Source organism: Chanos chanos, chromosome 6 (genome assembly GCF_902362185.1).
Source record: "Chanos chanos chromosome 6, fChaCha1.1, whole genome shotgun sequence".
Classification (NCBI taxonomy): Eukaryota; Metazoa; Chordata; class Actinopteri; order Gonorynchiformes; family Chanidae; genus Chanos; species Chanos chanos.
In genome coordinates, this window is record NC_044500.1 from 14311354 (window position 1) to 14337846 (window position 26493).

The 26493-nt window shown below is 43.6% G+C and overlaps 1 protein-coding gene across 1 annotated transcript; it reads right to left on the bottom strand.

Annotated features, from left to right (window-relative positions):
- hip1 (huntingtin interacting protein 1) lies at positions 1-26493 on the bottom strand. Its single transcript, XM_030776337.1, has 31 exons — positions 26160-26493; positions 14157-14220; positions 13350-13492; positions 12882-12938; positions 11766-11846; positions 11417-11493; positions 10929-10990; positions 9920-10060; positions 9666-9723; positions 9369-9444; positions 9019-9162; positions 8610-8707; positions 8384-8456; positions 7604-7787; positions 6929-7017; positions 6437-6553; positions 6165-6254; positions 5398-5592; positions 5080-5227; positions 4780-4866; positions 4503-4610; positions 3578-3714; positions 3092-3202; positions 2820-2878; positions 2423-2516; positions 2153-2253; positions 1874-1979; positions 1482-1605; positions 773-834; positions 546-663; positions 1-186 (listed from the first exon to the last, which is right to left on the bottom strand). Exons 1-31 carry the CDS (start codon positions 26277-26279, stop codon positions 176-178), a joined length of 3135 nt encoding a protein of 1044 aa, XP_030632197.1. The 5' UTR covers positions 26280-26493; the 3' UTR covers positions 1-175.

Here is a 26493-nt window from a genome sequence, read left to right on the forward strand (position 1 = left end):
AAAAGCACCTTTTTATTTGGCTTCAATTCATGATAAGACAAAAAAAGGAGTTAAGATTAGAATGAAAAAGGGAAGCGGGAGAACCGTTGTGGGTGTACAAACAGTTAAGTGAGTAGGAATCAGAGAGGAGAGAGAAGCCGAATCTTTAGGCTGGAAGGCAGATGGAGGGCAGGCCTCAACCCGTTCCTGATGGGAGAGAGGAAGGAAGAGAGAGAGAGAGTGGTTGTGAATCATTTACTCTTGCTTTCATGTATACAGACGTTACCACACCCCAGTGCACCACACCCTTGGCAAAAGTAATTATACAGCATCCATGTAGCCAGTTCCCCAAGGGCTTACTTTTATTTGTCTTCTTAGGGCCTCTGTGATCTAGCTTAAGAACTTTATGCCGCTGCCCTAATGACCGTAGAGGCGGGGGGGGGGGGGGGGTTTGGGCCAGTGAATGGATTTACAATGATGCTGAAAGATTCTGAAATCTTAAGCCTTTTCAATTACACACACACACACACACAATGAAAAACCACCGTGTGTCTGTGTGATCTCACCTTCCTCTTCCTCTCCCCAGCCCTCTGCCACTCCCGCCAGCTCATAGTGCTTCTTCCTTAGTTCTCCCAAACGCTCTCTCTCTTTCTGTAGTCGCGTCTCCAACTCCAACACCATCACCTGAACACAGAAAAAAAGGCTCTCATCTCTTCACAAGTACACACACACTCACACACACACACACACACACACCTCTCCCTCACACTCTGAAAAGCTTTCATCCCTTTACCTGTGAGTCCATCTCCTGTCTCTTGATCTGAGTTAGCGTCATACTGGAGAAATCCATAGTGTCTAACACAGGAAAAAAAATAAGAACAGAAAACAATTTTGTAGTCAGGTCAGGGAGGTGTACACTTAACACAAGGCCTAGCTTTCAAGAAGTGAAACAGGATATTAGAATCACTGACAGTGCTCTCATTTGCTCATCTGATCGAAAGTCACTGCGACGACCTTTACAGGCAACTCTGTGTGAATTACAACCATGTATCAGCATAAATTTTTATAAATGAGTGATTTCCTGTAGGTCAATGTCCTTTCTGTTCCTCTGATAGGAAGCTCTAACTGCGGGGGAGAGATCGATATAGCTCTAAATGTGCCTGACCCCACTGCTGAGTGACAGTTCTGTCTAAGCAGATCTAAACATGTGTCTATAAGAGTGTGTGTTGGGAGAAGGATCTCTGTGGACTGTTCTGCTCTTGCTTGTCTCTCTAGAGTGCACAATAAACCAGTTTCCAGTGCTGTAGTTAAATACGGAATAGGGGCAATGCGACTGTGAAGGTCAACAGGAACCAAAATAGCGTTTCTCTCTCTTCATCAGAAGCACGCTCTGCTCTTCAAATGCGGTTACAAATGAATGTCTACAAGTATAACAAAAGTCACACGCCTCGACAAGTTTTTTTTTAAGCTATCAAATAAAGAGGCTTTCAAACCGCGCTCACCAGTGTCCTCTATCTGGGACTTGCCAGACTTGGTTGATGCCACAACCCCAGCAGTGGCCTGAGTGACTCCCCTGGAGGCCTGCTGCAAGCGTGTCAGGTTAGGACTGTCCTTGTCTGCTTTTACCTGTGTGGGCGTGTTGGAGAGTGAGTGAGTGTGTGAGAGTGAGGGAATACGTTTGAATGAGAGAGAGTGAGAGTGAGTGTGTGTGTGAGTATAAGAGAGAGAGAGAGAGAGAGAGAGAGAGAGAGAGAGAGAGAGAGAGAGATGGGCGGAGGGGCGGGGGATAATCGAGATTAGTTATGAAGACGATTAAAATGATCAAAATGTGACAACAGGTCAAACTATCAGGCTATCATCAGATGATCATGTGTTCATGCTTGTGTTCAGTTACCTTTGATGCTGCCACCAGCTGGGCAGTGCTGGCAGCGATCTCATGTGAACACACCATCAGCTCCTCAAACTTGCCCTTGCCCTGCACCACCAGGTCAGCCGCATCCCTGCAGGATAAACATCGCAGTCACAATTCATTCACCCAGCCAATGTCACGGCCCCTACAACCCTCATAACTCACAGCCATAACATTACAACCCATGTGAAACCAGGCTGCTCAACGACCTCTTTGTATAGTGCAATGACATCGCCGCGTTGTCAATAACACACACATACTTACACCATCACCGTGGCACCCCAGCCCACGGCCTTAGACGCCGAGATCAGACCTTCAGTCCATCGTGAGTTCTTGGCATAAAACTCCTTCATAGATGCTGCACCCTACAGGAGGGGTTTGCACAACAGAACAGTTAGACTGCGACACACTACACAGTCAACTAGTTTTAAGACTTCATTGACCTCTGTGGGGTTACTACTGTTGTAACGCTTTTAACTTCCCTTCATGTTTCCCTTTTGTTCCCAGTTTCAGTAATGTGAGGATTCTGCTCACCCTTCCACTCTCCACTATGTCCTTTTGCAGGTCTTTGGATGCCAGCACCAGCACTTTGATGGCCTGCATGAGCTCTGTGCAGGAGGCCAGAATCCTGAGGAAGAGAGTGAACGGAGCAGGAAGCTTCACAAGTCAGTTACATCAAAGACCACAGAGTGTGACACAGACATGCCTCTTTAGAATTTCTCACAAGACATTCAGCTGGGTTTAAAAATGAACTTTTCTTTAGGTTTTAAAAAAGCTTGGAATCAAGACATAGCATTTAAGTTTACTGAGAAATTTGTTAGTATTAACTTATAGAAGTATGACAGTTCATGTTAGAAGAAAAATACAGGGGTTAAAAAAACAAGACAAAAAAAGAACACGAGCTTGTCTGTAATTACTAAGTATAGCTGACCTTTCGTTGACCTCCATCTTTACGCCCGTGTCAACCGCTCGAGATTTGTTAAGCATTTCCTGTTGATGAGAGACACAAAGGATGAGACTCAGTTGCAGAACGGATGCAAGCATAAATAAAAACAATTACGATCACAAACGCGCAGACCAACCGAGGAGTTCGCCCACCCACAAACTCACAGCGGGACAGTCTGGCAATGCGTGGGAAACAGAAGCTTCCAAGTGTTTTTATCCTTAAAACAAAGGCCATGAAATATACGCCAAGCTAGTCACCTCTATCCTGGCGGCTGCTGATTCGACAGCGGCGGAGGTGGCAGCCATCTCCTGCTCCACCAGATCTCCCAGTTCACCCTGCTGCAACTCTAAACCACGCGGGCGCAGCTTCTGGAAAGACAGGGTTCATGCCACAATGTCAAGAGGGAGACCAGTTTTGACGTAAAACAAAGAAATAAAAAAAGGTAAGTATAAGTATAAGTATAGGTATAGGTAAGTGTACAAGTAATACATACTCTCATATGTTCATAATCTTCATAAATATTTGAAAACATTCAAGGCATGGTGGTGACATACAATATATAGAGAAACGTATACATGCAGTCCAGGACTGTTCTACCTATAAAGCTTTACTCTGAAGTTTCCTTATGATTCACTCAGTTTGCACACTGATAAGAGGCACTAAAATAGTTCTGCATAAAAGACTGGTGGTTCCTCTTTTTTTTTTTTTTTAGCAGAAAGCGTCTCAGTTGCTGTGTAGCTCACCTCAGCTATACCCATGATGCCATCCAAGGATGCCCTTATCTTGGCACTATCTGCTGTACCCACAGACTCCTGCTCCTTCAGTTGGCATAGAAATGCCAGGGCCTCCGCACCACAGGTCTTCACACTCTCAGTCAGTGCTGCTCACACGCACACACACACAGACACAAACATACAGACACAAACATACAGACACACATGGAGAGAGACATAGCAGTCAGACAGGCCATCTGGCTTCACACACACACACACACACACACACACACACACACAGACAGGCAGTCACAACACACACACTCCCTGTCCATGTGTATTATGCGTGTATAACTGTGTTGTGGATGTGGACTTTGTGAGAGCGCGTCTGTGCGTGTTTCGGAGCCTCAGTGCGTCTGTGAGAGAGAGCACTTTCTGTGGCTCAGACTGGGAACTGGGATGAGTGTGTTTGCCTCCTGGAGGGGAGAGGCCAATCCTCCACAGGACTCACTGAACGGTCTGACAAAGCACAGATCGTTTACTCAGTCCACACCCACCAGCCACAGGCAATAAATATCACAGTGATGCAGAGACAGAAACACCCACTGAGGGAGGAAGATCAATGTGGGCTGAGTGGTGAAGAGTCAGCGTAATAAGACAAGGATACTTACTCTGTAACTAATTCAACTCGAGCCCTTTGACACAATAACATCATGCAAACGGCCACGATAAAAATGCAGTAAAATATGACAACACTGTATTGGAGCATATGTTAATGTCATGAGATGATAACTACAGATTTATGTTGTTTACAAAATAAATGAATGCATATTGTCAGTAAGCTGACGAGATATCTATGTGCGCTGACTGAAGTACTTTTACGCGCAAGGTTTTCGCTACCTCGTCAAAGTGACAAAATCTAAGTGCTCTATTTGGATGAAATTCTTATACTCACAGTCAGACTGATCCACAGGTACCATGTGGGAGGTGGCACTGCCTTGGACAATGGTGTCGCCCACCAGGTGGGCAAACTGAGTCACGGCCCGCACTAGTCCAGCGACTTCTATAAAACCACCCCGAGAGACACGGTCAGTTTCACACGCCAAAGCCTCCGTTCCAGTCACTGTTCTGAAGTAAGGCTATCATGTTTTTAGACCTATGAATAAACGCTGAATGTCTGAGTGCTGGAAACACGATGCTGAACTGAGTGAGGTTTGCATAGCTGTGTATACCTGTGTTATCAGAGACAAAGCCGTCTCTCGCTGACTGCAGTCTGTCCACGGAGTCTAACGCAGCCTGGCACCTGGACAAAAGATAATCTAGAGAGAGAAAGAGAGAGACAGAAACACAGAAAGAAGGGGCAAAATGTCAAACATACAGAGTCAAATCGTAATGAGAAAAAAAGTACTATATTCAGGACTGATATCACTGTAGAGAACTGTGCTGATCCCTGTGGTTGCTACTCATAAGCTGCAGTGTGGTCAGAGAGAGACAGCACAGGATTGCTTTGAGGTGGCAGTTATGACTCAGACCTGCTGAGCTGGTGCAGCTGATGTGCGCTGGTTCATCCATAAGACTCAGGCTGTCTTGTATGATCCTCTGAGCTTCTTCCAAAGCCCCCTGCACTGTCGCCCAGCGTAACGCCACCAGCTGGCTCTCCAAAGCCTGCTCGCGACTTTCCTGTCAAGCAACACAAAGAGGTGGGCGCGCTCGTACAGTCGGTTCAACAGACACTATGGTACGGTCAGGTTCTCTTATGGATGTTCGATTAAATGTATTTGACTTAGAGGAGGTCTAACACAGGGGGCGCCGCACGATAAAATCCCTGAAACGTATGTGGCCTCTCTTACCTTCTCATTGAGCTGGTTCTGTAGGGCCTCTGCGGCTTTCACGCCACTCTCCCTCTCGCTTGTCAGACTCTCCTGTATGCGCCCTAGCTCCTCCCCCAATTGTGCAAGCTCCACCTCCTTCTTAGACACCGTCTCGACAAGCTCCGCCTTTTCAGTCTCCAAAGCAGACAGCTGGGTGCTGAGCTCCTCGGTTGACTAGAGAAAGAGAGAGTCAAGAATCAAAGTTCAGGAGTGTGTGGGAGAGAGAGGGAGAGAGAAAGAAAGACTGAACGTGACAGGAAGCAGAGAGATTGCCAAGGGAGGAAAATGAAAGGCGGAATAAAATGAAAAGGTTGAAAGACAACCTGAGCAGGATGAAGATGACAGAAGAGTGGGAAGAGGGGGAAGACTAATAATATGGGGTGATGAATTCACTCATTGCGCTGGAGAGAGATCACCTCCTACACACTGTCTGTATACATCATTCAGGTACTCTGCTTTCCATGTTAATGCACCAGATGTTGAGATAACGGTGATAACTCCCCAGAAAGGAAAATAACTTTAGTCACCTTCACCTTCTCAGATTGCTCTCTCTCCCCATAGAGAAGTGTCATTATGAGAGATCAGCTAAACAGAGACCAGAGAGCTTTGAATGTGTGCATATATTTTGTGTAAGTGCAGAGAGGGAAGAATGGATGCATGATGAGAATGTGTGTCTGTCTGTGTGTGTGTGTGTGTGTTTAATGTGGAATGATGGATGAACGGAGGGATAAAGAGAGGGAGCCGACCTGTTGGGAGGAGGCCATGGTGCTTCTTAGCGTTTCCAGCTCTGTCCTGCTGCTCTCCACTTCAGCCTGCAGAGCTTGGAGCTGTCCCACCTGAAGACATGGTCGTTGTAAATAAATAAGTAAATAAATGAATAAATAAATAAAAAAGAATAAAAATTGTCCCAGGACACACATGAACAGAAAGAACCAAATCTATGGGCTAGACTACTGTTTAAGATATAGTGCTGTACAGTGTGTTTAGTGTGTGTGTGTGTGTTTGAGACGTGTCCCACCTGCTGATTGGCTGCCTCCTGTGCCACCCTCATTTTTTCCTGCATCTCCCTCTTCACACTCTCAACTTCATCTTGTGCTGCTCGCGCCACAGTCATCTGCCGGGTGACCTCAGCGTTCTGGTAAACACACACACACACAATTACACACACACACAATTACACACATGCATTTGCAGTTTTGTAACCATTTAAAGTACACAGATACTTGGCTGCCCCATTTCCATTTCCCCAGGACAGAGAGTAAATGCCGCTGTCTGCCAGCCCGAGGCAGAGGGTATGACTGCAACGCCTTAGCTTTACGCTGACAATGAGTTCATGCCAAGTTACAGCTGTGTGAGTAACGCAGCAGGGACATCTGAGAGCAGAACGGCAGAGGAGTGGAGCAGACAGGCGGTATACGTGACACGGTGGAGAAACTACAGAGGTTCCAGCAGGACGTGCGTGTGTGTGGCTGGAATATCAATGTCTCATAAAGGAGAGTGGAGGTAATACCTTTCTCAGCAAGTCAGCGTGACTCTGGACCAGCTCTGTGTACTTCTCCTTCAGCTTAGTGTAGCGCTGTTCATTAGCCTGGGCTTTCTCTGTAACACACGTGATAACCAGTTAGTTCAAAGCGTCTGATGAAACAAACCTTATTCTACTAATTTCACATAAGGACCAGTCAAAAGCGGAATCTTGGGGTTTTACAGCTAACCAAATTATGTGTGTTCTTGTAAGTACAACCTCAGATGCATACAGACACACAAGGAAACTCAAGGACTTTGGTAGATTGGTTGGTTGTTTGCAGGTGATGTAACTGCACTGCCATAAATCCTGTTTATTGGTATTGTCAGGTTCTGTTTACTTCAACAGGCTAAAGCAATACAGCTAGCCCAGCAAATTTAGCATTTCTCTGGCACACACACACGCGCGCGCGCGCACACACACACACACACACACACACACACACACAAAGTGATCATGCTGGCAGACAGAAAGACAGAATAACTAAGCCACTCTTTTGAAGTGATGCTGTCACTGCAAATGGAGCTGTCGTTTGGGAGACCAACACAGTACGTGCAGAAGTACAAAAAGAATGATTCATTAAAACGAAAGACAAAAATTAGGGAAACAAAAAAAAAAAATTTGAAGCATTAACAAAACAGAAACTGAAAAATGGAATCTCACTTTCAATCTCTGTTAGGCTTCTTTGTTCTTTCTCCGTGTCCTCTTTGACCCTGCGAAGGTCGTCTAGCTCCGCCCTCAGGAACTCGCTCTCGCCTAATGCCTGCTGTTTTAGGTGACTCTGCTCGGCAAGCTCCGCCTCCAGCTCGCTCACACGACCCCTCAGTACCTGGCACAAGCGCCCACTCTGATGCCGAGAGGAAGTGAGGTCGAATGAAACCAAGGTGAGTGTTTAAACTGGGAAGTCCATTTCATTAATTCAGAAATGCATGGGTTCATTCTGGATTACTCATTGTTTTTTTTTTTGTTTTTTTTTGTCCCTTGATCTCATTCACATGCTAGTGGTGTAAAAGGATCGCCATGGCAACAAAGTGCACAGTACAAGGCTCACAGATAAGATACTTTACTGATCCATGTGGGAACTTCCATGTCAGTATCAACATATGAAGACGAACCAAGAAAATGAGTACAATTTCAACCCTCGTGTTCATTAAATGGCACGGTAGCGACTACAGTAAACAAACATATCAATGCCTCTACCTCTCACTGATCGCAGTGTACACCACGGGCACCGACTTTTATTAATCATACTGCTGTCCATCTCCACCTCTCTCCTCTTATCCCCCTTTCTTCCCCCGTCATCCCTGTCTTCCATACCAGTGTACTTTCGGCCCGGTCGTCCTTTGACCTTTTCTCCTTTTACACCTTTAAACCCTTTTCAATCCCTCTCTTCCACACTCCTCTCTCTCCTCCAGTGTCCACTCCCACTCATCTCTTCCTCACCTCCAGTCTGAAGGACTCCAGCTCCTCCTTCAAGGCCTGGAGCTCTGCAGTGAGCTGCTCTATCAGGCGATCCCTGAGGAGAGAGAGGACACAAACCAGGTTATACAACCTTCTGAACATTAATATGAATAGATCATGTGAGGAACAATATTAATGTTCACAGATATAACATCATTAAGCAAAAAATGAAATCTTTTCAGGACACAGGTACGCTGAAGTGTCTTACTTGTCATCCTTTCTCATGCCATTTTGACTGTTGAAATTAAAAGGGTCGGTGGCTGCAGAGGTTCCGAACAAGTCATCAAACTTGGTTTCCACGGCACTCTGAACGAAAACAAACAAACAAACAAACAAAAAAACCGCTAAAAACGATGACCGTTGAAATGTGAAACCACGACAGCCTCAAACTCTCCCTTTTAACAGACGGCAGCTTTCTAAAAGCGACGGCGCCGTTACTCACTGAATCAGTGAGTCATCCATTCTGCTAATGTTTGACCTTGAAATTCTCTGGTCCTGAAAATACCGGACATGTTTGGACATGTTTTAATAGAGCTGACTGCAAGCACTAGACAGACAGTATCCATATGGAGCGGAGGAACCGGACAGACGGCGGTCTGGCTGTGTTGGTACTGTACCGGCTGGACTGGGATGTCTGTGTCGACCAGATCCTCCGTTTCCACCACGTGCTCGCTCTCGGGGGACGAAGACTCCACGGGGATGACTACCACCGGACTGATGTGCTCTGACAGCGCTGACGCGCGGAGGAAGTTCGGAGGGTTCTGTGGAGGGATTTGGTGAACGTTAGGGTGGTGCGTAGCATGACCGGACGGCACGGACTGTAAACATGACTGTTGTAAAAACGCTCAGTGACTTCGCAGTTTGTTGTACTTTGGTCAAGGGAAATATGGATATGTAAGGAAAATGACACGACTTGTGAGAATTAGACAGGTTTTTGATTTGTTTGGTTTGAAACGTCTGAGTTTACCTCAGGAAGCTGCGGGATCTGGATGAGTCTCTTAAAGTATTGCAGGTTACTGGAACGATAGAACAGACTCTTCAGCCTACAAACGGAGAATGAGAAGGAAAAAGAAAGAGAGTGAGAGAGAGAGAGACAGAGAAAGAGAGAGAGAGAGAGAGAGGGAGAGCAGAAGACAGAAAGTCAGTCAGAGGGAGACAGTTGGCTTTTGTGTAAAGAGTACACTGATAAAGTGTGTGAAGGCACAGACTTCACAGGCTCCCAAGAGGCTTCTGCAGCCCTTCACCAAGTTTTGGGTAAACCCACTTTTTAAACTGCTCTTGGAAGCGATCTCTGTGTCCCTGGAGAGTGTCTGCCGGAAGGCCTGGAAAACAGGAAGCAGGAGGGAGAGCGTGCATGAACGACTGTGTTATAGCTGTGTACGCTGTATATACAACTGGCTGTGGATGTATTTGTAACCGCGTATTTATTTTGCTAGATGTAAACAATCTGGAGGCACGAATGCCACTGCCGCTAATGTGCAGAGACCGCAGAGGGGAAAAAAAAAAAAAAGGACTCACATGAGTGCAGTTTGAATAGCAGTTTGACGGTGTAGTCATAGAGATGACTGCAGTCCAGAATGACTTGGATAAGAGGAGCCAGGCGACACTGGCCAGCTGCTGTTACCGACACTGAGCGAGACATGTCCAGCGAGCTAAACACTGACAGGCAAGAGAGTGTGCAATCATTAATCGACACACAAATGAATGAACACACACGCACGCACACACACGCGCGCACACACACACACACACACACAAAAGAAAAGGTTGCGAATGGTATCTATTTACTGCACGTTATTAATGGGATATTGAAAAGACCAAACCAACTTATTCCAAAATCAGTTGAAAAAAAAAAGCCTCAAACTAAAATGAAAAAAATATATATATATGTAACAAGTGGTAATAAGTCTGAAATCAGTTTAGTTTAATGAATCAAAATGGCTAACTCGAGGCTCCATTCTGTCCCCATGTTCTTGTTTTCATGTTCTCACTGTGTAAAATCCTCTCCTCATTGACACCCATTCTTATGCTTCCTCTCTCTCCAGCCATCTCACAATCTCCATTCCCTCATTCACATTCATCACCATACACCATTTTCCTCCTTCCTCCCTCCCTCCCTCCCGCCCGCCCTCCCTCGCTCCCTCGTTCACTTGCTTCGCTTGCTCTGGTGCAGGGTCCTATGTGACAGGCTTTTCTCTACACACAGAGGTGTGGTTTCCTGTGCCAGGGCTCAGGGAACTGCAGTCAAAAACAGACACTGACATATTTTGGTCCGTTTAGCTCCCCGGTGACCAGAGCAGATTCGACTGTCTCTCAGCTGCCAGCGAAGACACATTTAACCATGCTTCAGCTCCCGCAAATCCAATTACGTTTAAGCCACTGACAAGCACAGACATATTCAGCCCCCCTCTCCACACATTACTGAGACGTTTATCCCTGTCTAAGCTCCCAATGCGCACACATTTTTATCAAATCTCTTCCATAGAAAATCCACCAAAAAAAAAAAAAAAAAAAAAGAAACACCTACCACCAAGGAAGAGATTCAGCTCGCACTCCAGGTAGTCAAACATCTCCACTGTTAGCTGGAAGCTTAACACACAAATGGAAAAGACACAGAGAATGAGAGCGATGACATAATACACGCGCGCACGCACACGCACACGCACACACACACACACACACACACACACACACACACACACACACACACAAACACAAACAGTAAGCAAAAAGTTGTTTAAAGACATTTTAAAGTAAATGGCAAGACATTTATTATTCCTTGGTCTTTGGGAGAATTACCAGGGAACTGTAATTGACTTGCAATGTGAGAATTTTTTTGTAATTAAGGTCTTATATGACGTATATGACAGAAACCTGTGGTCCTTCTGGAAAGGAAAGCTGTTCTGATCATCTAAGATTGTAACACCCTTCTCACTGGAGCGAGACAATATATTCTAAAGGCTGAGACATTGAGTGGCAGATTAAGTTGTGCCAGAGAAACAAAGAAACACTCACAAGTTGTTGACGTCGTTTTCACCCGCTTCATCAAGCTGTCTGTTTGACATCTGAAGGTTGCCAGGGAAACGAGGGTTCTGAATGAGACAGAAAAAACACGGGGGAAGAAATTAGGTTTTAATACATCTCCGGCTGCAGAACAACTACAACATGCCTGCAAATCAAAGTTGAGTTTCTCTAAATTTTGCATAGGCAAGAGGAGTACATTTGCACATCCGTGCATTTTATTCCCTAATTGGAGGCAGGTTTCAGCAAGCTGACGTGAACAGGTAACTGAGAAAGAGTAATAAAAGACAAGGAGAGGTAGATAGCTGCTCTAATGAGGTCTGATGCTGGATAAAGCACTCACTTTGATGTGAAACTCCATTTTGGTGATGAGCAGTTTGAGGTAGATGCTGCATAACTTCCCATAGCCTTCACTCAAATGACCCTAAAGCATAGAGGGGGGAAAAGAGAATATATGAGAGTGAATGATAACATCAAAGTTAAATCAAGTCTTCGCTTACAGAAGGGGATCATTATGGCTGACCAATTTCTGTACTCACTTAGTTCACTGAGAAAACTGCATCTATAAGAGTCTGTGTGTGTGTGTGTGTGTGTGTGTGTGTGTGTGTGTGTGTTTGTGTGTGCGTGAGAGAGAGAGAGAGAATTACTTCAATGACTCATGAGGGTGATTAGAGAGCAATCTCCAAAAAGTGTGTGAACGTGCATGTGTGTTGGGGTGGGCAGTGGGTTAAGCAATAGAATTTCAGCTACTAACTTCCTTTTCCCATAAACTTGTTTGTGACATCATAATAGGAAGGATATTACACCACTCACAGGAAAGACTTCTACGGTTTACTCATACACCATGCCATCAGCAAATACCAAGAGAGTACAATTAGAAATGTACTTTTTAAACTTTATCAGTCAGCAAGTTTCCCCACCTTCTGTCCTATCCTTCCTGCTGCTTAATGAAGGATGGATTTTGTGCTAACACACAGTCAGCGTCTAAATTGTCACTTGAGAAGCATTTTATGAGAAAGTGGCGCACAAGATTTAGGCATGCCTGACATGTTTAACCATTTGTCATAACTTGTCAATCATCTTCCTATCACTGATACAGTCTCTACAGATATTCTATGTCAATATTCCTTCTCAAGTTATGGACTTTCTTTTTATGATGACATCAGTGGAGAGGGCATAATTTATGCAAAAATTAGCAGATTTACAGGACACGGATGTCGGTTAAAATCAGTCGAACCGTGAGGTGACAGCCAGCGATACATACACATTTAATGCTAACTGCAGCATACGACAACACTGACCCAAATGCATATGAAACCGAACATGCATGCAAAATTAAAACATCAGCCTGCCTTTTCTAATTTGCCATCCTGAGCTTTCAGAACAAATCCAGATAACAGTGAGAAACTGATAGAATATGTGGTGTGCATAATCAGCCTTATTATACGGGGACCCTTACCCACATCCTGCTCATGTCGTTCAGGTCAGCTTTGTTTCTCATGGAGTCTTTTATAACCTGGTGGAGGAGACACACAAACGCTAAGATAGGGAAAAAAAAAACACACAGGGCAAAGGCTGTGGCACAGAGCAGCGAACTCAGGTTTAATCATACCCACACATCACACGTGATACTTTTTTATTTATTTCTTTTTTTTGGGTAAAGGCTGCACAGAGAAAAAGCTTAACAAACACAAAGGTCCTACTGTGTTGTTCCAACATGCATTGCACTGACAGTCTGTGTGTGTGTGTGTTTTTTTTTCCTGTGATGTTTTTCTCACTTGTCTGGAATTCAAAGCGTGATCAAAAAATAAGTTGCAGAAATCAGTGTAACCCTTGGGCAAGGTTTAAGCTGGACCTGTTTAGAAAAAAAAAACCAAACAAACAGGCTGATGGAAAACAGATACTGACAGTCTGGGTTATTACTCACATTTGGATGCCCATCCCTCAAGAGCTTGTGGAAGACATGGCAGAATTTCCAGCACAGCACCGCGTTGCTGGAGAGGGGAAGGCGGTTGACGGCTGCCCAGAAAGTGTGGGCTCCCTTCTCGTGGTGAGTGCCCAAGATACAAGGTGAACATTGCGGTTAAGGAGAGAACCAGTGCAAGACAGAGGTCGTAACCTGACAGGAGTAATGGGGTCACAAAGGGCGCGCACCAGCATGTGCCCTTCAGAGTACATGGAGAAGCAACACATACTTCTAATCCTGGCCTACTCAACAGGCGACTTTAGAGGCCTGCCCAGAACACACACACACACAAAGAGAGGAAAGTGGCTTATCTGATCCGTCAGGAAAATTACCTGATCAGTCAGTTACATAACCGAGGGAAGAATTAGAAACCCCTTGTTTAAGGAGACAGTGTTGCAAACTATATACAGCTTAACCTTTGATTAATCTACATGGCTTATAGTAAAACACAGAAGCATTCTTAAACTGTCTACGGTCTAATTCATACTGCGGGTATGCAGTCTGACGTTATCTTGCTCTGCCTCAAACACAGCTTGCATTCAGTTTTAAAAAGTAATCAGCAGCAGTTCTGAAACTCTTTTTCCAAACTGTTTAACAGGAACACACTCAATTCAGGCATCAAAAGAAAAACAAATCAGAACTCCTCCCCATTTCTCTTCTTACAAATCAAAACTATAACTTCTTTTTACTGCTCTGTTTTATAGCAACAAGCACCCACACTTAGACCCACACACACACACACACACACAGACAGACACAGAAGGATATTCCTGGCATGCTTCTCTTTGACGGCAACCTCCTGCGTGTTGATCGCCTTGTTGATGCTTACCGCCTGCACAAGAGGAAGAGAGAAAGAAAAACAAATTAGGCCTAATGCTAGTCATCCATTTCACCATTCCACATTCAGTGTATGCTGGCATATACTGAGGAACTCAGGCAAACTTGCATTTCGGTTTGTCAAATCTACTTTGACCCCCCCACCCCCCCCCCACCCCAACGCTACAAGAAATGTCACTTAATGTAAACTGTTTTTAAACAGTATATGGGACAGCATTTCCTAAAACACTTGTTGCTTCCAAACCCCCAAGGGTTTACACTTTATGGCCTCCTGTTCCAATGTGTCTCAACTGTCAACACACGTGGGAGTGCCGTAAAAGCCCTGAGGCTGTATAAATTAAAGAAAGACATCACAAAGCCATCAGCCATCTGTTGCAAACACACTGTTCTGTTCTCCATTAGCCTGAGCACCCAAATTACCGTCAGTAAAGGCACAGCTCCCAGTGTGCTCCCTCTGATGGTTTACTTATTTCTGTGGCAGGCAGACTCCTCCTTTTGTCTCGCTTATCTGCACGATGTACATGCCACACCCCAAAAAAAGCTTTTTTGATATAATCTTCCGCCGCATCTGTGATACTGCAGTCGACAAACCTCTTTGACCGTTTCTGTGTCAAGAGCTTTGGTGACCGGTTCAAAAACCTCTCTGCAGCGGTAACTCAGGAGGAAACAGCCCTAACCCCAACCAAAGATACAGCTCACTTGAAAAGATCAGCTCTTGTGAGGTCAGTAATCTTTTTCCATCCTAGTTCCTGCCAACATACACATTAAGCTCTGTCTGACCCAAGACAGGCCATGGGTCAAATCTCATACGTCAGTAGATATACTGAATTTATAACACAAACCCCAAACCCACAAACCCAAAAACCCAACTGAGTCGTTCTGCGGATTCCCAGGACGAGAGCGGAGAACCACTGCTGTGAGACTGAACCTTGCAGAAGTGAACGGGTTTGTGTGGAATGCATGGGAAGAGGTTGCTGTGGTGTGAGTGGAGGGGTTTAGTGAACATGTATGGGGCTCTGAGAGACGTGAATGAGGCTCTGCTCTGTTTTCTGATCCTCTGCGCCGGCACTCGCTGCCAGACACCCAGCCAAAGGTGACAAGGAAAGGCTTTGTATCTATAAGATGGATTTGAAGGATAAGTGTCTCATTAAGTCACAGCTGTGTTCTAAGAATCAGGAAAAGGCAAAAGGAGAAGGAGAAGGAGAAGGAGAAGAAGAAGAAAGAGGAGGAGGAGGGGGAGGAGAAGGGATGAAGATGAGGAGGTATTTGGCCTGTATCTTATCTAAAATAAACAGCTCCTGTTTTACTGAGTGGTGGAGAGACATTTTAAAACACAACCCCCTTCTCTGTGATTAATGAGTTGGCCTGATACATGCTACATTTCATCTCTTTTTGAGCACTTGTTTGAAAGAGACGTTCTAAAAAGGTTAATGGAGCAGTTTCAAAAATCACTTCATTCTGAACGGAATTGCGCAATGAAGATTAATGATCAAGAACTGTTAACAACACATTTTCACATTTTCAGAGAGGAACAGAGGAAATGGAATGACTTCACACGTTGCTGTAGTTGAAAACAGCTGCTAATTTTTCCTATAAAAATGTAGAAACTACAGGACATGCTCTAGCGCTACTGCAAATGGTTCCCACCCAAGGGTTAGCCCCAATCTGCCCACACTGAGACTTTGTCGTCTGTGTGAATGAGACTGCCAGCTGCCCGGGCATCCTGGCATTGACAAGACGGCTCTCAGGCATCGACGCCCTATTATCTCTCTTACCAGTGTCAGCAGCTGATGAGGTGAAGTAATGACTGCTAAAATTAAGTTAGAGCTGTAATGAAGAGAGGAAGAAAGACAGAGGAGGGGAGGGAGAGAGTAAGAGAAAGAAAGAGAGAGAGAGCGCAAGAGAAAGCAAGAGAGCGGGGGGAGAGAGGGAGAGAGAGAGAGAGAGAGAGAGAGAGAGCGCAAGAGTGAGAGAGATGACACGACAGCAGTCATTATAACATGTTCCTACACGTTTGAATAGAAATCAAACTCTCCATCACTGTCCTACATGTGCCACTGCTCTTCACCTGCTGAACGTACTGTAACTACATATACACTACAAGGTGTACGCTGTCACCAAACTGAACCAACCGGCAACAGAAATTTGAGATCGCTCTGACTTCATAAATTATTAAGCACTTAGCAATTATTAAGCAATCCTTGGAATCCCTGGCAGCATTCAGGGTACGCTATTGAGTCATTTAGTTCACATGGTTCAAAGAAGCACTGATAATGACTTGCCATGTTGTGCATCGTTTACTTAAGCATTTCTCCCTGCAGTCACAGAAAATTGTTAGCCCTACGATGACTGGGATGCTAGTTATTTTTTATAGCTGGCTTAAGGATACATGTTAAGGAGAGCATCTGTGTGACCTAAAAACATCTGTCTCTCGACGTACTGACGGCTCCTCTTATACGAAATGGCTCAGGGTGAAAAGAATGCACGACATCAGTCACATCAATAGGACCAACGACAACAACGGCATTCACATGGATTTCACATTCAGCTGTCCTTGGATGAACCGTTGGTCCTGGAAAGGAGACTGTAAGAAAATAGCTAGCCGTAGATAAAGTCTTTTGTTCAACTTCGCTGACATAACGGCATTCACACGGTTCACAGAAATGCCTAAAGCGAACGAAAAAAAAAAAAAAAAGCCAAACATGAACGAGTAGCCTATAAAAAAAAAAAAAAAAAGGAAAAAATCCATCGAAGAGACTGTGTCTGTGTCTGAACAAATAACAATGACAGACTCTGCTCCAGCATCTCTCTGGATTTGATTAACTCTATTCCTTTCCAAAAAATAAAAAAAAAAATACACCCAGCACTCACTGCTTCATTTTTGTTTTACCTGCCTTTACTTTTTGAAAACTAAAAAAAAAAAAGTACTAATCCACCCAGTTCTGTGATATCGATTCCTTGTCCAACTCTGTGATGCACATTGACAAAGTAAGCAAAATAATAAATCAATAACAGCATCTGCCTGACACTATGATTAAATGAGAAAGGAAAAAAAAAAATCACCCACATAAGTGTCATTGATGCTGATGCTGCAGCTCAAGCAGTTTTCAACAACCTAGTAAAAGACTGGGGTGGAGTGCAGACCAAAAGAGGAACTAGTCATGAATTTTGAAACTTATTTTAATGCTTAGGCTGGGTGTGGCATTAAAATATCAAAGTCAAGATTTGTTAACCACGATTAGCAATTGATCCGTGACCCTGTGACAGTTTTACAGTTTAAGGGGGTGGTGTTGAGAGACACGGTTTGCACCTTTGTTTTGGTTGGGTCCAAAAGTGAGAACAGGTAAACAGGACAAGGGGGGGGGAGAGGAGGGTTTTAGGGGTGAGGGGTACTCTCCAACACTTCCTGTCTTGGCACACCCTGTTCTGCCCGTTTCCTGCTGGCTGGAGAATGCCTGGCATTGCTCCTGTTCTCCCACATGCTAAACCTGGCCAACCAAAACAAGCCTCTCAGATCCCGCTTCCCTTCTTAAAACATTTTTCCCTTCGCCAACCTTTTAAGGGTAGACCCAAAAGGCCCCCACCCCCTTTCACACTCTCACACACACACACACACACACACACACAGAGAGCCCTATGAGCCGGTTAACTGTCTGAGAATTTTTCTCCTCCGTTCTGGTATGGGTGCAACAGCACTGTCGAAAGAACTAAAAATATCCGTCCACTTCCTGATGTGGCGGCAAGTTCACATCACATCATCGCATCAAATCAGTCATACATTCAGAGAGAACCACAAACCATCCTTAAAACTGCAGAAACCTAGACTGTATGAGGTAAACACACACACAAACACACACACACACACACACAAACACACACAAATGTACAGCTTTGTTGACCGAGAGTGAAACTTTCAGTCATGACCCGCCCCCAAATAAAGTTAGTTTTAACCTGCACATTTGTCAGTTTCTTCTCCACCCATTTAAAAAGGTCACTGACTAAAAGGCAGCCACTGTGTTGCTAAGCTTTTTTCCACTCCTTTAAAAGACCATTTTATAATTTACTCACATCTGATTCAAACATCCGCCCTCATGGAACAGTCACTCAACACCTCATTATTATTCTGAAATGGAAATTCGCTATGTACAATCCTCACAGGATCAATCAGCTGTCGTCATTAAAAATATGTATGTGAACGCACAACCCTGACTGACGTCTAAACAGTGATGTAATCCCACATACAATTACTCATCGCTAAACTTGGTCTATTTCTCCTTAGTCTGAGGCAGCACTTCTGTGGAAAGTGCTATGTGCAAACGCCCCCAAATAACAAACATTTTTACATTTATACAGCTTAGCTATAAAGACAATACAAACAGAATGATCTTTTGTGCTGGAAAGGACAGGCAAGAGATATCTGAATAGAGATGGTCATATAACGGGGGCATTATTTAACCATAAACCTTAGGGTCACAGTATTGCTAAGCTCTTGAAGAATGTTAGGTTAGAGCAATCAGACTATCTATATGGCCACAATTGCCACAAACAAAACGCTGAAATGCTCTTTTGCTCTGACTGAACGCCCCCTTTCAAAAGTGAGTTGACGTAAAATGCACAAAAGCTAACAGCATCAAAGGCAATATTCTCAAACATAACTTCAGTTATTCTCTGCTTTTGAGAGCTTCAAAATTAAGTTCATATACAGTACATCCAAAACGGTGCAATGACAGACATTACTCAACTAGATTACTAGTTGAGTGACACCACTCAGCATAAAATACCAAGTAAAGTTTTTTTTAAGAATGAAAAGTAAGAATGGGAAGCTCTTTCAAAAATGATACTTTTCTATGAAGGACCAGCTCCCACATAAATGTACAATGATAGCTCAGTTAGTTGATTACTAGTCAAAAGTGGGGCACAATCTTTTAGGATAGTGCTTTAAGCATTGGACATTACTACTTTCAGACTTCAATCAGACATCACAATCTCTTCAGTGAGAATCTCATTCCTGCCAAGACTTGCTTTCATACCATAGTTAAGTAGTGCCTACCAAACAACTGTTTGGAAGAGCAAGCCGGCATAGGACAGAGCTGAATAAGGTTACAGTGAAGGAAATAAAGGAGTAGCCTTGAAGAGGAAAAAAAAGGCAAAGATCCAAGCCAAAACAGTGAAGCACATACTGATAACACAACAAGGTTTAGTACAGACTTTCCAGAGCCCTGGTCTTGGCCCCATTCTCAGTGATCAGAAAAGAAGCTGTTAGGTTAGAAAACACATGTTCTACTATGAATTTAACGAGTCCATCAACTGAGCTCAATAGCACAGTGGTGGTATTCTACAGAGCCACTATAGGGAGAACAGGGAATATAGACCTTAAGCAAAGTGAGAGTTCCTGCACCTGCTCTGGAGATCCCATGCAGAGTCCTGCTGGAAAGCTCAAAGAGAAGGGCATGGCCAAAAAAAAGTTATTACAACTGAAATACTTCAAACAAATCAGCCCAATGAATAGCAAAACGCTTATTTAGTTCTTTATTTTTAAACCGTTTACTACTGTGCTTCTTATTTACAACTGCACTCCCAATATACTTGATGACAGACTGTAGGATGTAATGGGAAATCTACATTTCTTGTATTCAATTATGTGCTTTTGAGATATGGGTGGAATGGCTGCATAAGGTCTACACAACAATTTGAAATGTCTCCATACCATTTTGGACATTACACATTCAGTTAGTACTCAAATATAGAATCTTATAGATCGGATTCTTTTGTCATTACATTATTGTAGACTTAAAAACACAACCACGGGTAGTTTCAAAGCACCGAAGCTACTCTAACATCATACAAAGACTTATAATTTGTTTCTAGTCTTTTGAAGTATCATCAGTGGTGCTCAAAAGGAGAGCATTCCGGAGTGATCTAGCGTAACATTCAGGGGCATGGTTCATCCTTTCCTCGAAGAGGGCTTTCTTAGAAGTTGCATTACGATTATTTTAACTGAAAGCGAGTTGCCAAAACAACGGTATATCAGCAAAGGCTACGGTGTACATCTGTGTACCAAAGACCATACTCAATACAGACACACATTTAAAGACTCGTCTCACATTATGCAGTGCAATATGCGTTACAGTTCAGAGGACCCATTCATATGGAGAAAATGATGAAAATACTTGATACCCACACACCCGTGCAGTCTGGCTAAAAGGCTAACAACATTGTAGCGACAACAGTAGTATAACGAGGTTTAAATGTAGCGTTTTATTACATGAACAGTATCAATGTGGATACTATGGCTACATTACACATCCAGTGTTCTTAGAAATTTGATAGCAATAATGGAACACTCAAAAGAATTTTGGAAACAAAATTACCCCGCTAACAGCCCAAAACAATTTGCTCCCCACCCCCAAACATGCAGCGAGATCTGTTGCACCCTTAAATCTATTGTTTTCCGTTGGTTAGCAAACAAAATACATTGGGAACCTACCATTTTACTCAGATCCATAGTTTTTTTTAAGAGCGGAATGCAGACAAGAGGAAATCAAGGCTCCTTCTACGGGGATCAAAAACGGGGGAAAGAGAAGGCGATTGTGCTACGGGAGGGAGACGGAGGTGGAATGGTCCGTTAACTCAACATGTGTCCAGATTTGGTATCGAATGGTCAGTCTTCTATCCCTTCCGTGCCGCGCTCTCATTTCCCTTGTCCTCGCCGCCCAGAACTCAGATAGCGGTAGACGTTTACAGCGACCGACTGACGAGACACGGAAAGGAACTGTCTAGAAAAGGATTTCCACCAGGGGGGACCGTGGTTGCGTGTGGTTACTCCATGCGTGTTGTTTTGTGATGAACGCTTTTGTACCACATTAAACAACTCTTCACAAGTGATTTACGAGTAAAACGCCACCAAAGGCAGGCGCCAGAGTGCATGAGACAGAACGCTATCCCTAGCCATCTTTACAAACTTCTACAAATGAGGAAAATCAAGCCCATTCACTTTCTCAGCGTTTGTGGCGATGCTCCACAGAGCACATTCTGGCTAACTGTTTCTCATATACTGGTACCTTGCATAATGAAAATCAAAGTCTGAGAGATACAACATACTTTTCGTTTGTTAAAAGCCTGCCTGTGACTGTCCAACCTTACAACGAAGGCTTATCAATAACAGCTACTAGGTGCGGCCCGCATGCATTCCATAATTAACATTAAGCTCACAAGATGATTTAACAAATTTATGTTCTGAATAATGTTCATTTGTGAGCTGTACATTACAAAATACTGAAGCAGACATCAGAGAGCTGAAGGAGTACTATCCCACTTACGTTTTTAAGTAGGCTACTCAACATTATGACTTTGCACAACTCAGGTGAATGGTGCCCTCCTCTGGCTATATGGAGACCATATCTTTATGACAGAAATCCTCAGGTATACAACGAGTGAACGGACACATGCTGACACTGATTCACCCAGATGAAATTCCAGCATTTGCAACTTATCAGTAACTGAGACAAAGGTGGTACATTTCACAAAAATGGTTTCAATCAAATTAACAACAATGCGTTTCAGTTCGAGAAATGTAAATGCTCCCAAAACATGCACTTTATAAAGTTCAAGATATAGAGGGCATCGTGTTATTGTGTGGACTGAAAAATGTTGTTTAGTTCTTTGTTCAACATTTTGAGGCATTAATGCTGTTTGCTGTAAATGTACAAAACTCATGGCAATGTGGAGGCTGAGAGAACAATGCCTGCTCTTCAACACGAAGTCACTTCACATCCTGGTACCGTGTGGCAGGCCCATCGGGACTGTTTCCACAGAGACACTGCATATGTCACATACATATTCCACTATTGTCTGGCAACTTAGGCCACAGAACACTGTCCAAGCCAGTGAGTCACACTGTGGTGCAGTATAAACAAGCAGAAGTTACAGGGACTCACAGCTCATGCTGTCTAATGAGCATGGGAAATGCATGCGGCCCACACAATAGTAACGTACGTGAGAGTTCATCATCCTCTACTTTTGAGTCATCATGTGGGTCAAGGTGCATATGACGGCCTTGAACAAGGTTGATACTGCAATAAAAACAGGTGAAGAATACACTGTTCCACTTACCAGTGTAAGACCACCAGAAACCAAAGGAACTCAGATTTCATGGCCACTTTCCTACTTAAAATCAATTTTTCTTTTTCAGCTATTATAAAAAAAAAAAAAGTCCTCACCTGAAATGACTATATGTATTCTATAACTACATTGATATAGTTCTCTGAAATCACTTGAAATTAATACAACTATTCAGCTGCACTACTCTCTGTTACCAGGGTAGCTCTCTGATCAGACATCACATCCATAACATTCTCAGTCACAACACATTATAGCAGTCTGACCTCAGCGCTGTCTCTAACAAACACACAGCTGGTGTATAGAGGATTTTTAATCCACAGCCATGGTATTGAGGGCATAGACTGAGCCCGCATTTCCTGCTGTCTCAGGGCTTTTTATATATTCTCTTTCTCTGCACTCAATCAAAACCTCTCAACCCCCTACTAACTGAAAGACACAGAGACAGTAAAAAAAAAAAGAAAGAAAAAAGAGCGAGAGGAGGAGGGAGACAGAGAAGGAGAGAGAGAGAGCACGCGAGAAGAATACAAACAAAAGTTTGAGGGTTGTTAAATATAAAAGTAACTGAGAGACTAAATGTGGCGAAAGAAGGAGACTGTGTATGAGGACTGCAGTGAGAGCAGAGCTGAGGTGTTGGATTAGAATGTATGTCTGACTCTCCTAAGTGGAGCCTTTAAGAGCTGTAGGGACAAGGCCAGGCTCCTCCCAAGAATTCCAGCACAGCCAACAGGACGCAGAATCACGAGAGGGGAACGGAAAGCTGTACAAGCACAGACTGAGAACAGGGCTTGTGGCTGGAGGGGGGATTGTCCCTCTAGCAGAAGAAGAGGAGAGAAAACTACCAACCCCAGTGGGAGATTGGAGCAGCAGCAGCAGCAGCAGCTGGAGAAACTGGGATGGTAGTGTTGTGGAGCGCAGGACTGCAACACACAGCCCATGCCTGCTAAATTTACAAAATGGTTCGGGCTGTTGGGACTAATCAGTACCTCAGACGGATAAAAGTATTCCACTGGGAGCTTAGCGATGGCATGCGATATCCGTTTTCAACCGCTCCGGCTCAGCAGGAATGGCTGATTCCACGCATGTGGATTCCACTGACTGGCTCGATTGGCCGGATGTCATCACACTCTAATACAAGCCACAACAAAGATCCCCTTACGAGGCACTTCTCCCACTGTGACCTATCTAAAGTAGAAACTGGTCTGCTAACACCCAGCCACAAAGACAAGCAGGCTTGTGTCATTATAGAGAGTTGAGATGACACCCTCTCATTTAATATACAGCCTGACCACAGGGTAACAATTTAATCTCACTTGAGGCATTCCAGGAAAGACCGAAAAAAAAAAAAAAATGAGTTGAGATGTCATTGGGTGAGACATTTCCTCCCACTAAACAAACAAATGTAAAACAAAGTTAACAAATGATAAGGCTTCCTATTTCAGTTCAATATATTAGCATTGTGGCATATGCACACCACATAGTTTGGTTTTGGCCTTTATCACATGTGAACACACTTCCAGATGAAAATGTTCCAGAAATACTTGAAAGTCAGCCCTAAATTACGCATCTGAACGACCAAAAGTATAATTTGAGTTCATCGGTTCAGCATAATTCATAACCTACTCCCAAGTGGATGTTTATAGCCAAATTGGCTAGAAAACATGTTTTAAAAAAAGAAAGTATAAACTCTCATGCATGTCAAAGCTGAGTGATTCAGAATTTACTGTCAAATTTTTCATGAAAATGTGATTGGAGAGAAGGATTGTGAGCATATGACGCCTAACAGAACAGCTGAGAAAATATAACTGCACTTAAATGTAACTTACAGCTGAATAATATCCAGGTGTAAAACAACAAACTTTCGATCTATTAATATTACAAAAATAATCATCCAATTGCCAAAAGGATTTTTTCATAATCTCCTTGGCCCTTTTTTAAACACAATCCTACTGTAAATCAAAAGGTTTTGTGATACTGTATAGAATACATTTTTTTTTTAGTATGGAGCATAATAGGCCGCATTTGCAAAGACACTTAACTAAACCATGTTGTGCCTAATAACACTGGATGAACCCTGTGATAAACACACTATGTGCCCGACTCAGTGACCAGTTCTGATAAAGACAAACAGCGCATGCGTCTCACCACACATTCTCTCTAATCCATGTCACTATCCCACTTGTAAACAAAAGCAGGAACTGTTTTATGGTTTTGTGTCAGTGCGTGCAGGGAGGAGAGGTGGTACGCTTTAGGAAACAGTACAAAAAAAAGAAAAACAAGTCCAAAATTATATTTACAACTACCTATATTTATACCTCACAATAGCGGATATACAGCAGCTAGACAGCTGTTTATGGCATGTCAAACACTTATAGGAATCCACCAGCATAGCCGTGTACCGCAGCTTGATTCATGTGACCTACTTTTCTGCTGGCTGGTGCAGGGTGGGGAGGGGGAAGGACCCCCAGAGTAGTGGGAAGTGGGCAAGCACAATGAAAATGCATTTCCTCAGCCTGGGACACACTTTGAGGTCAGGCTTTCTGGACAGTGTCCCACTAAACTAAACCCAAGAACCAATAAAAACACCTGCCACTTCCAGCTCATACCAAAACGTCTGGTTTGAAGGAGATTCCATTTCACTTCAAATCAAACTCCCAACCACTTCAGTATTATCCCCTCTTATCAGAAATGTAGGCTGATGGCTCTTCCCAGAATCCACAGTCATCACACCCAGGCCAATGGTTTTAGTGCTCCATCTCTGAGTCACTAAAAGCTTTTCCTTGTCTCTTTTTTTTTTAAAGATGCTTGATATACGTTAGTCTGTGTAGAAGCCCCACACAAAAACATTTTGCCAGCATTCCTTAGGTTGGGAGCAAAACATAGATTCTGTTTCAGAGGTCCACAGCATCAAACTCGGAATGAAAAATGTAAAACTGACTGTAAAAAATAAATAAATAAATAAATAAACCCAGAAAAAAACTGTGATAAGTCATGTACAATCGAATTTACACCTACAGTCCCTAAAATGGTGATATGCACAACCTTGGATCCACAAAACAGCTATAGTTGTGGAAGCGCGTGCCTTCTAAGGCCTCTGGAAGCTGGCAGAATGATCTGTGCTGCCTGCAAACATAAGTCAAAATGCTTCTTTAATTTCAGACGAGCTTGGATACCAAGACGAACCACAGATATGAAAACCCAGTACTAACTCAAGAAGGAAACGCTAATTAGTGGTTCGTATTAATACGTTATCAAACGAGTTTGTTGTTTGGGAGTGGATCAACTAAATAGTAATGAAGCAATCAAGGCTTAACAACAACCAACTCATGGCCTTCGTCCAAGTATTTGCTGGAATGTCTTAGGTATCTAAATCACTGTATTTCCTGAAAAGAGCATTTAAGCAGTAAACACGATGCATTATCCTTAAATACGTAGCTCGTGATGAGAGGCTATTAAATCAAATTTATTATAGAGCTAATGGACATGGACTGAGCGAGCGCATTGCAATCAATACACTTGGCCCAGTTGAATTTCCCAAAGTCAAAGTAGAGCATGACGCTCGCTCTTCAAGTTACTCTGTTTGAAATAAGGCTAGATGAAACGTTGAATTACCGGAGCGGTTTGTCTAGCGGATTAATCTTTTTGATTATTTACTACAACGAATGGGCTAATATTAGACCAACATGGATGGTGCGCCTCAATTGAAGCTGTTGGAAGTATCTCTGTACTCCAATGCCAATGCCCTTCCTAGACTGCGAACTGTGGAAGATACCAGTTAGATGCCATGTCAACAACTTAAACTCCCAAATTTCTCACCTGACTGCGCTCGAAGTTCTCCTTTTCAACTTCCAAACTGTTCGCTCCACCAGTGCGGCGACTGAGCACTTTGGGGATTGGATTCGGGACTTGCTGCATGGAATTCTTCATTCGATCCATTTTTCGATCTTGTCCAAAATATTAGTGACAATAACAAGCAACTGAAATCAAAATATCACGGAGATAATCGATCTAAAGCAGAACACCGAAATTCCATGCTCTCGACGAAATCATTTTTCTCTCCACCGCCCCCCTAACACAACCCTGGTCCCACGGTACGGTCTCGGGCGTTCAAACTATGGGTCCCCAAACATATTCACAAATCTGTAAACTG

Coding starts and splice junctions, on each gene's coding strand:
- hip1 (XM_030776337.1), bottom strand. CDS start 26,279: ATGGATCGAATGAAGAATTCCATGCAGCAAGTCCCGAATCCAATCCCC. Junction 9,724..9,919: donor GCTATTCAAACTGCACTCAT/GTGAGTCCTTTT, acceptor CCTGTTTTCCAG/GCCTTCCGGCAGACACTCTC. Junction 6,255..6,436: donor AGGAGGCAGCCAATCAGCAG/GTGGGACACGTC, acceptor CCATGTCTTCAG/GTGGGACAGCTCCAAGCTCT.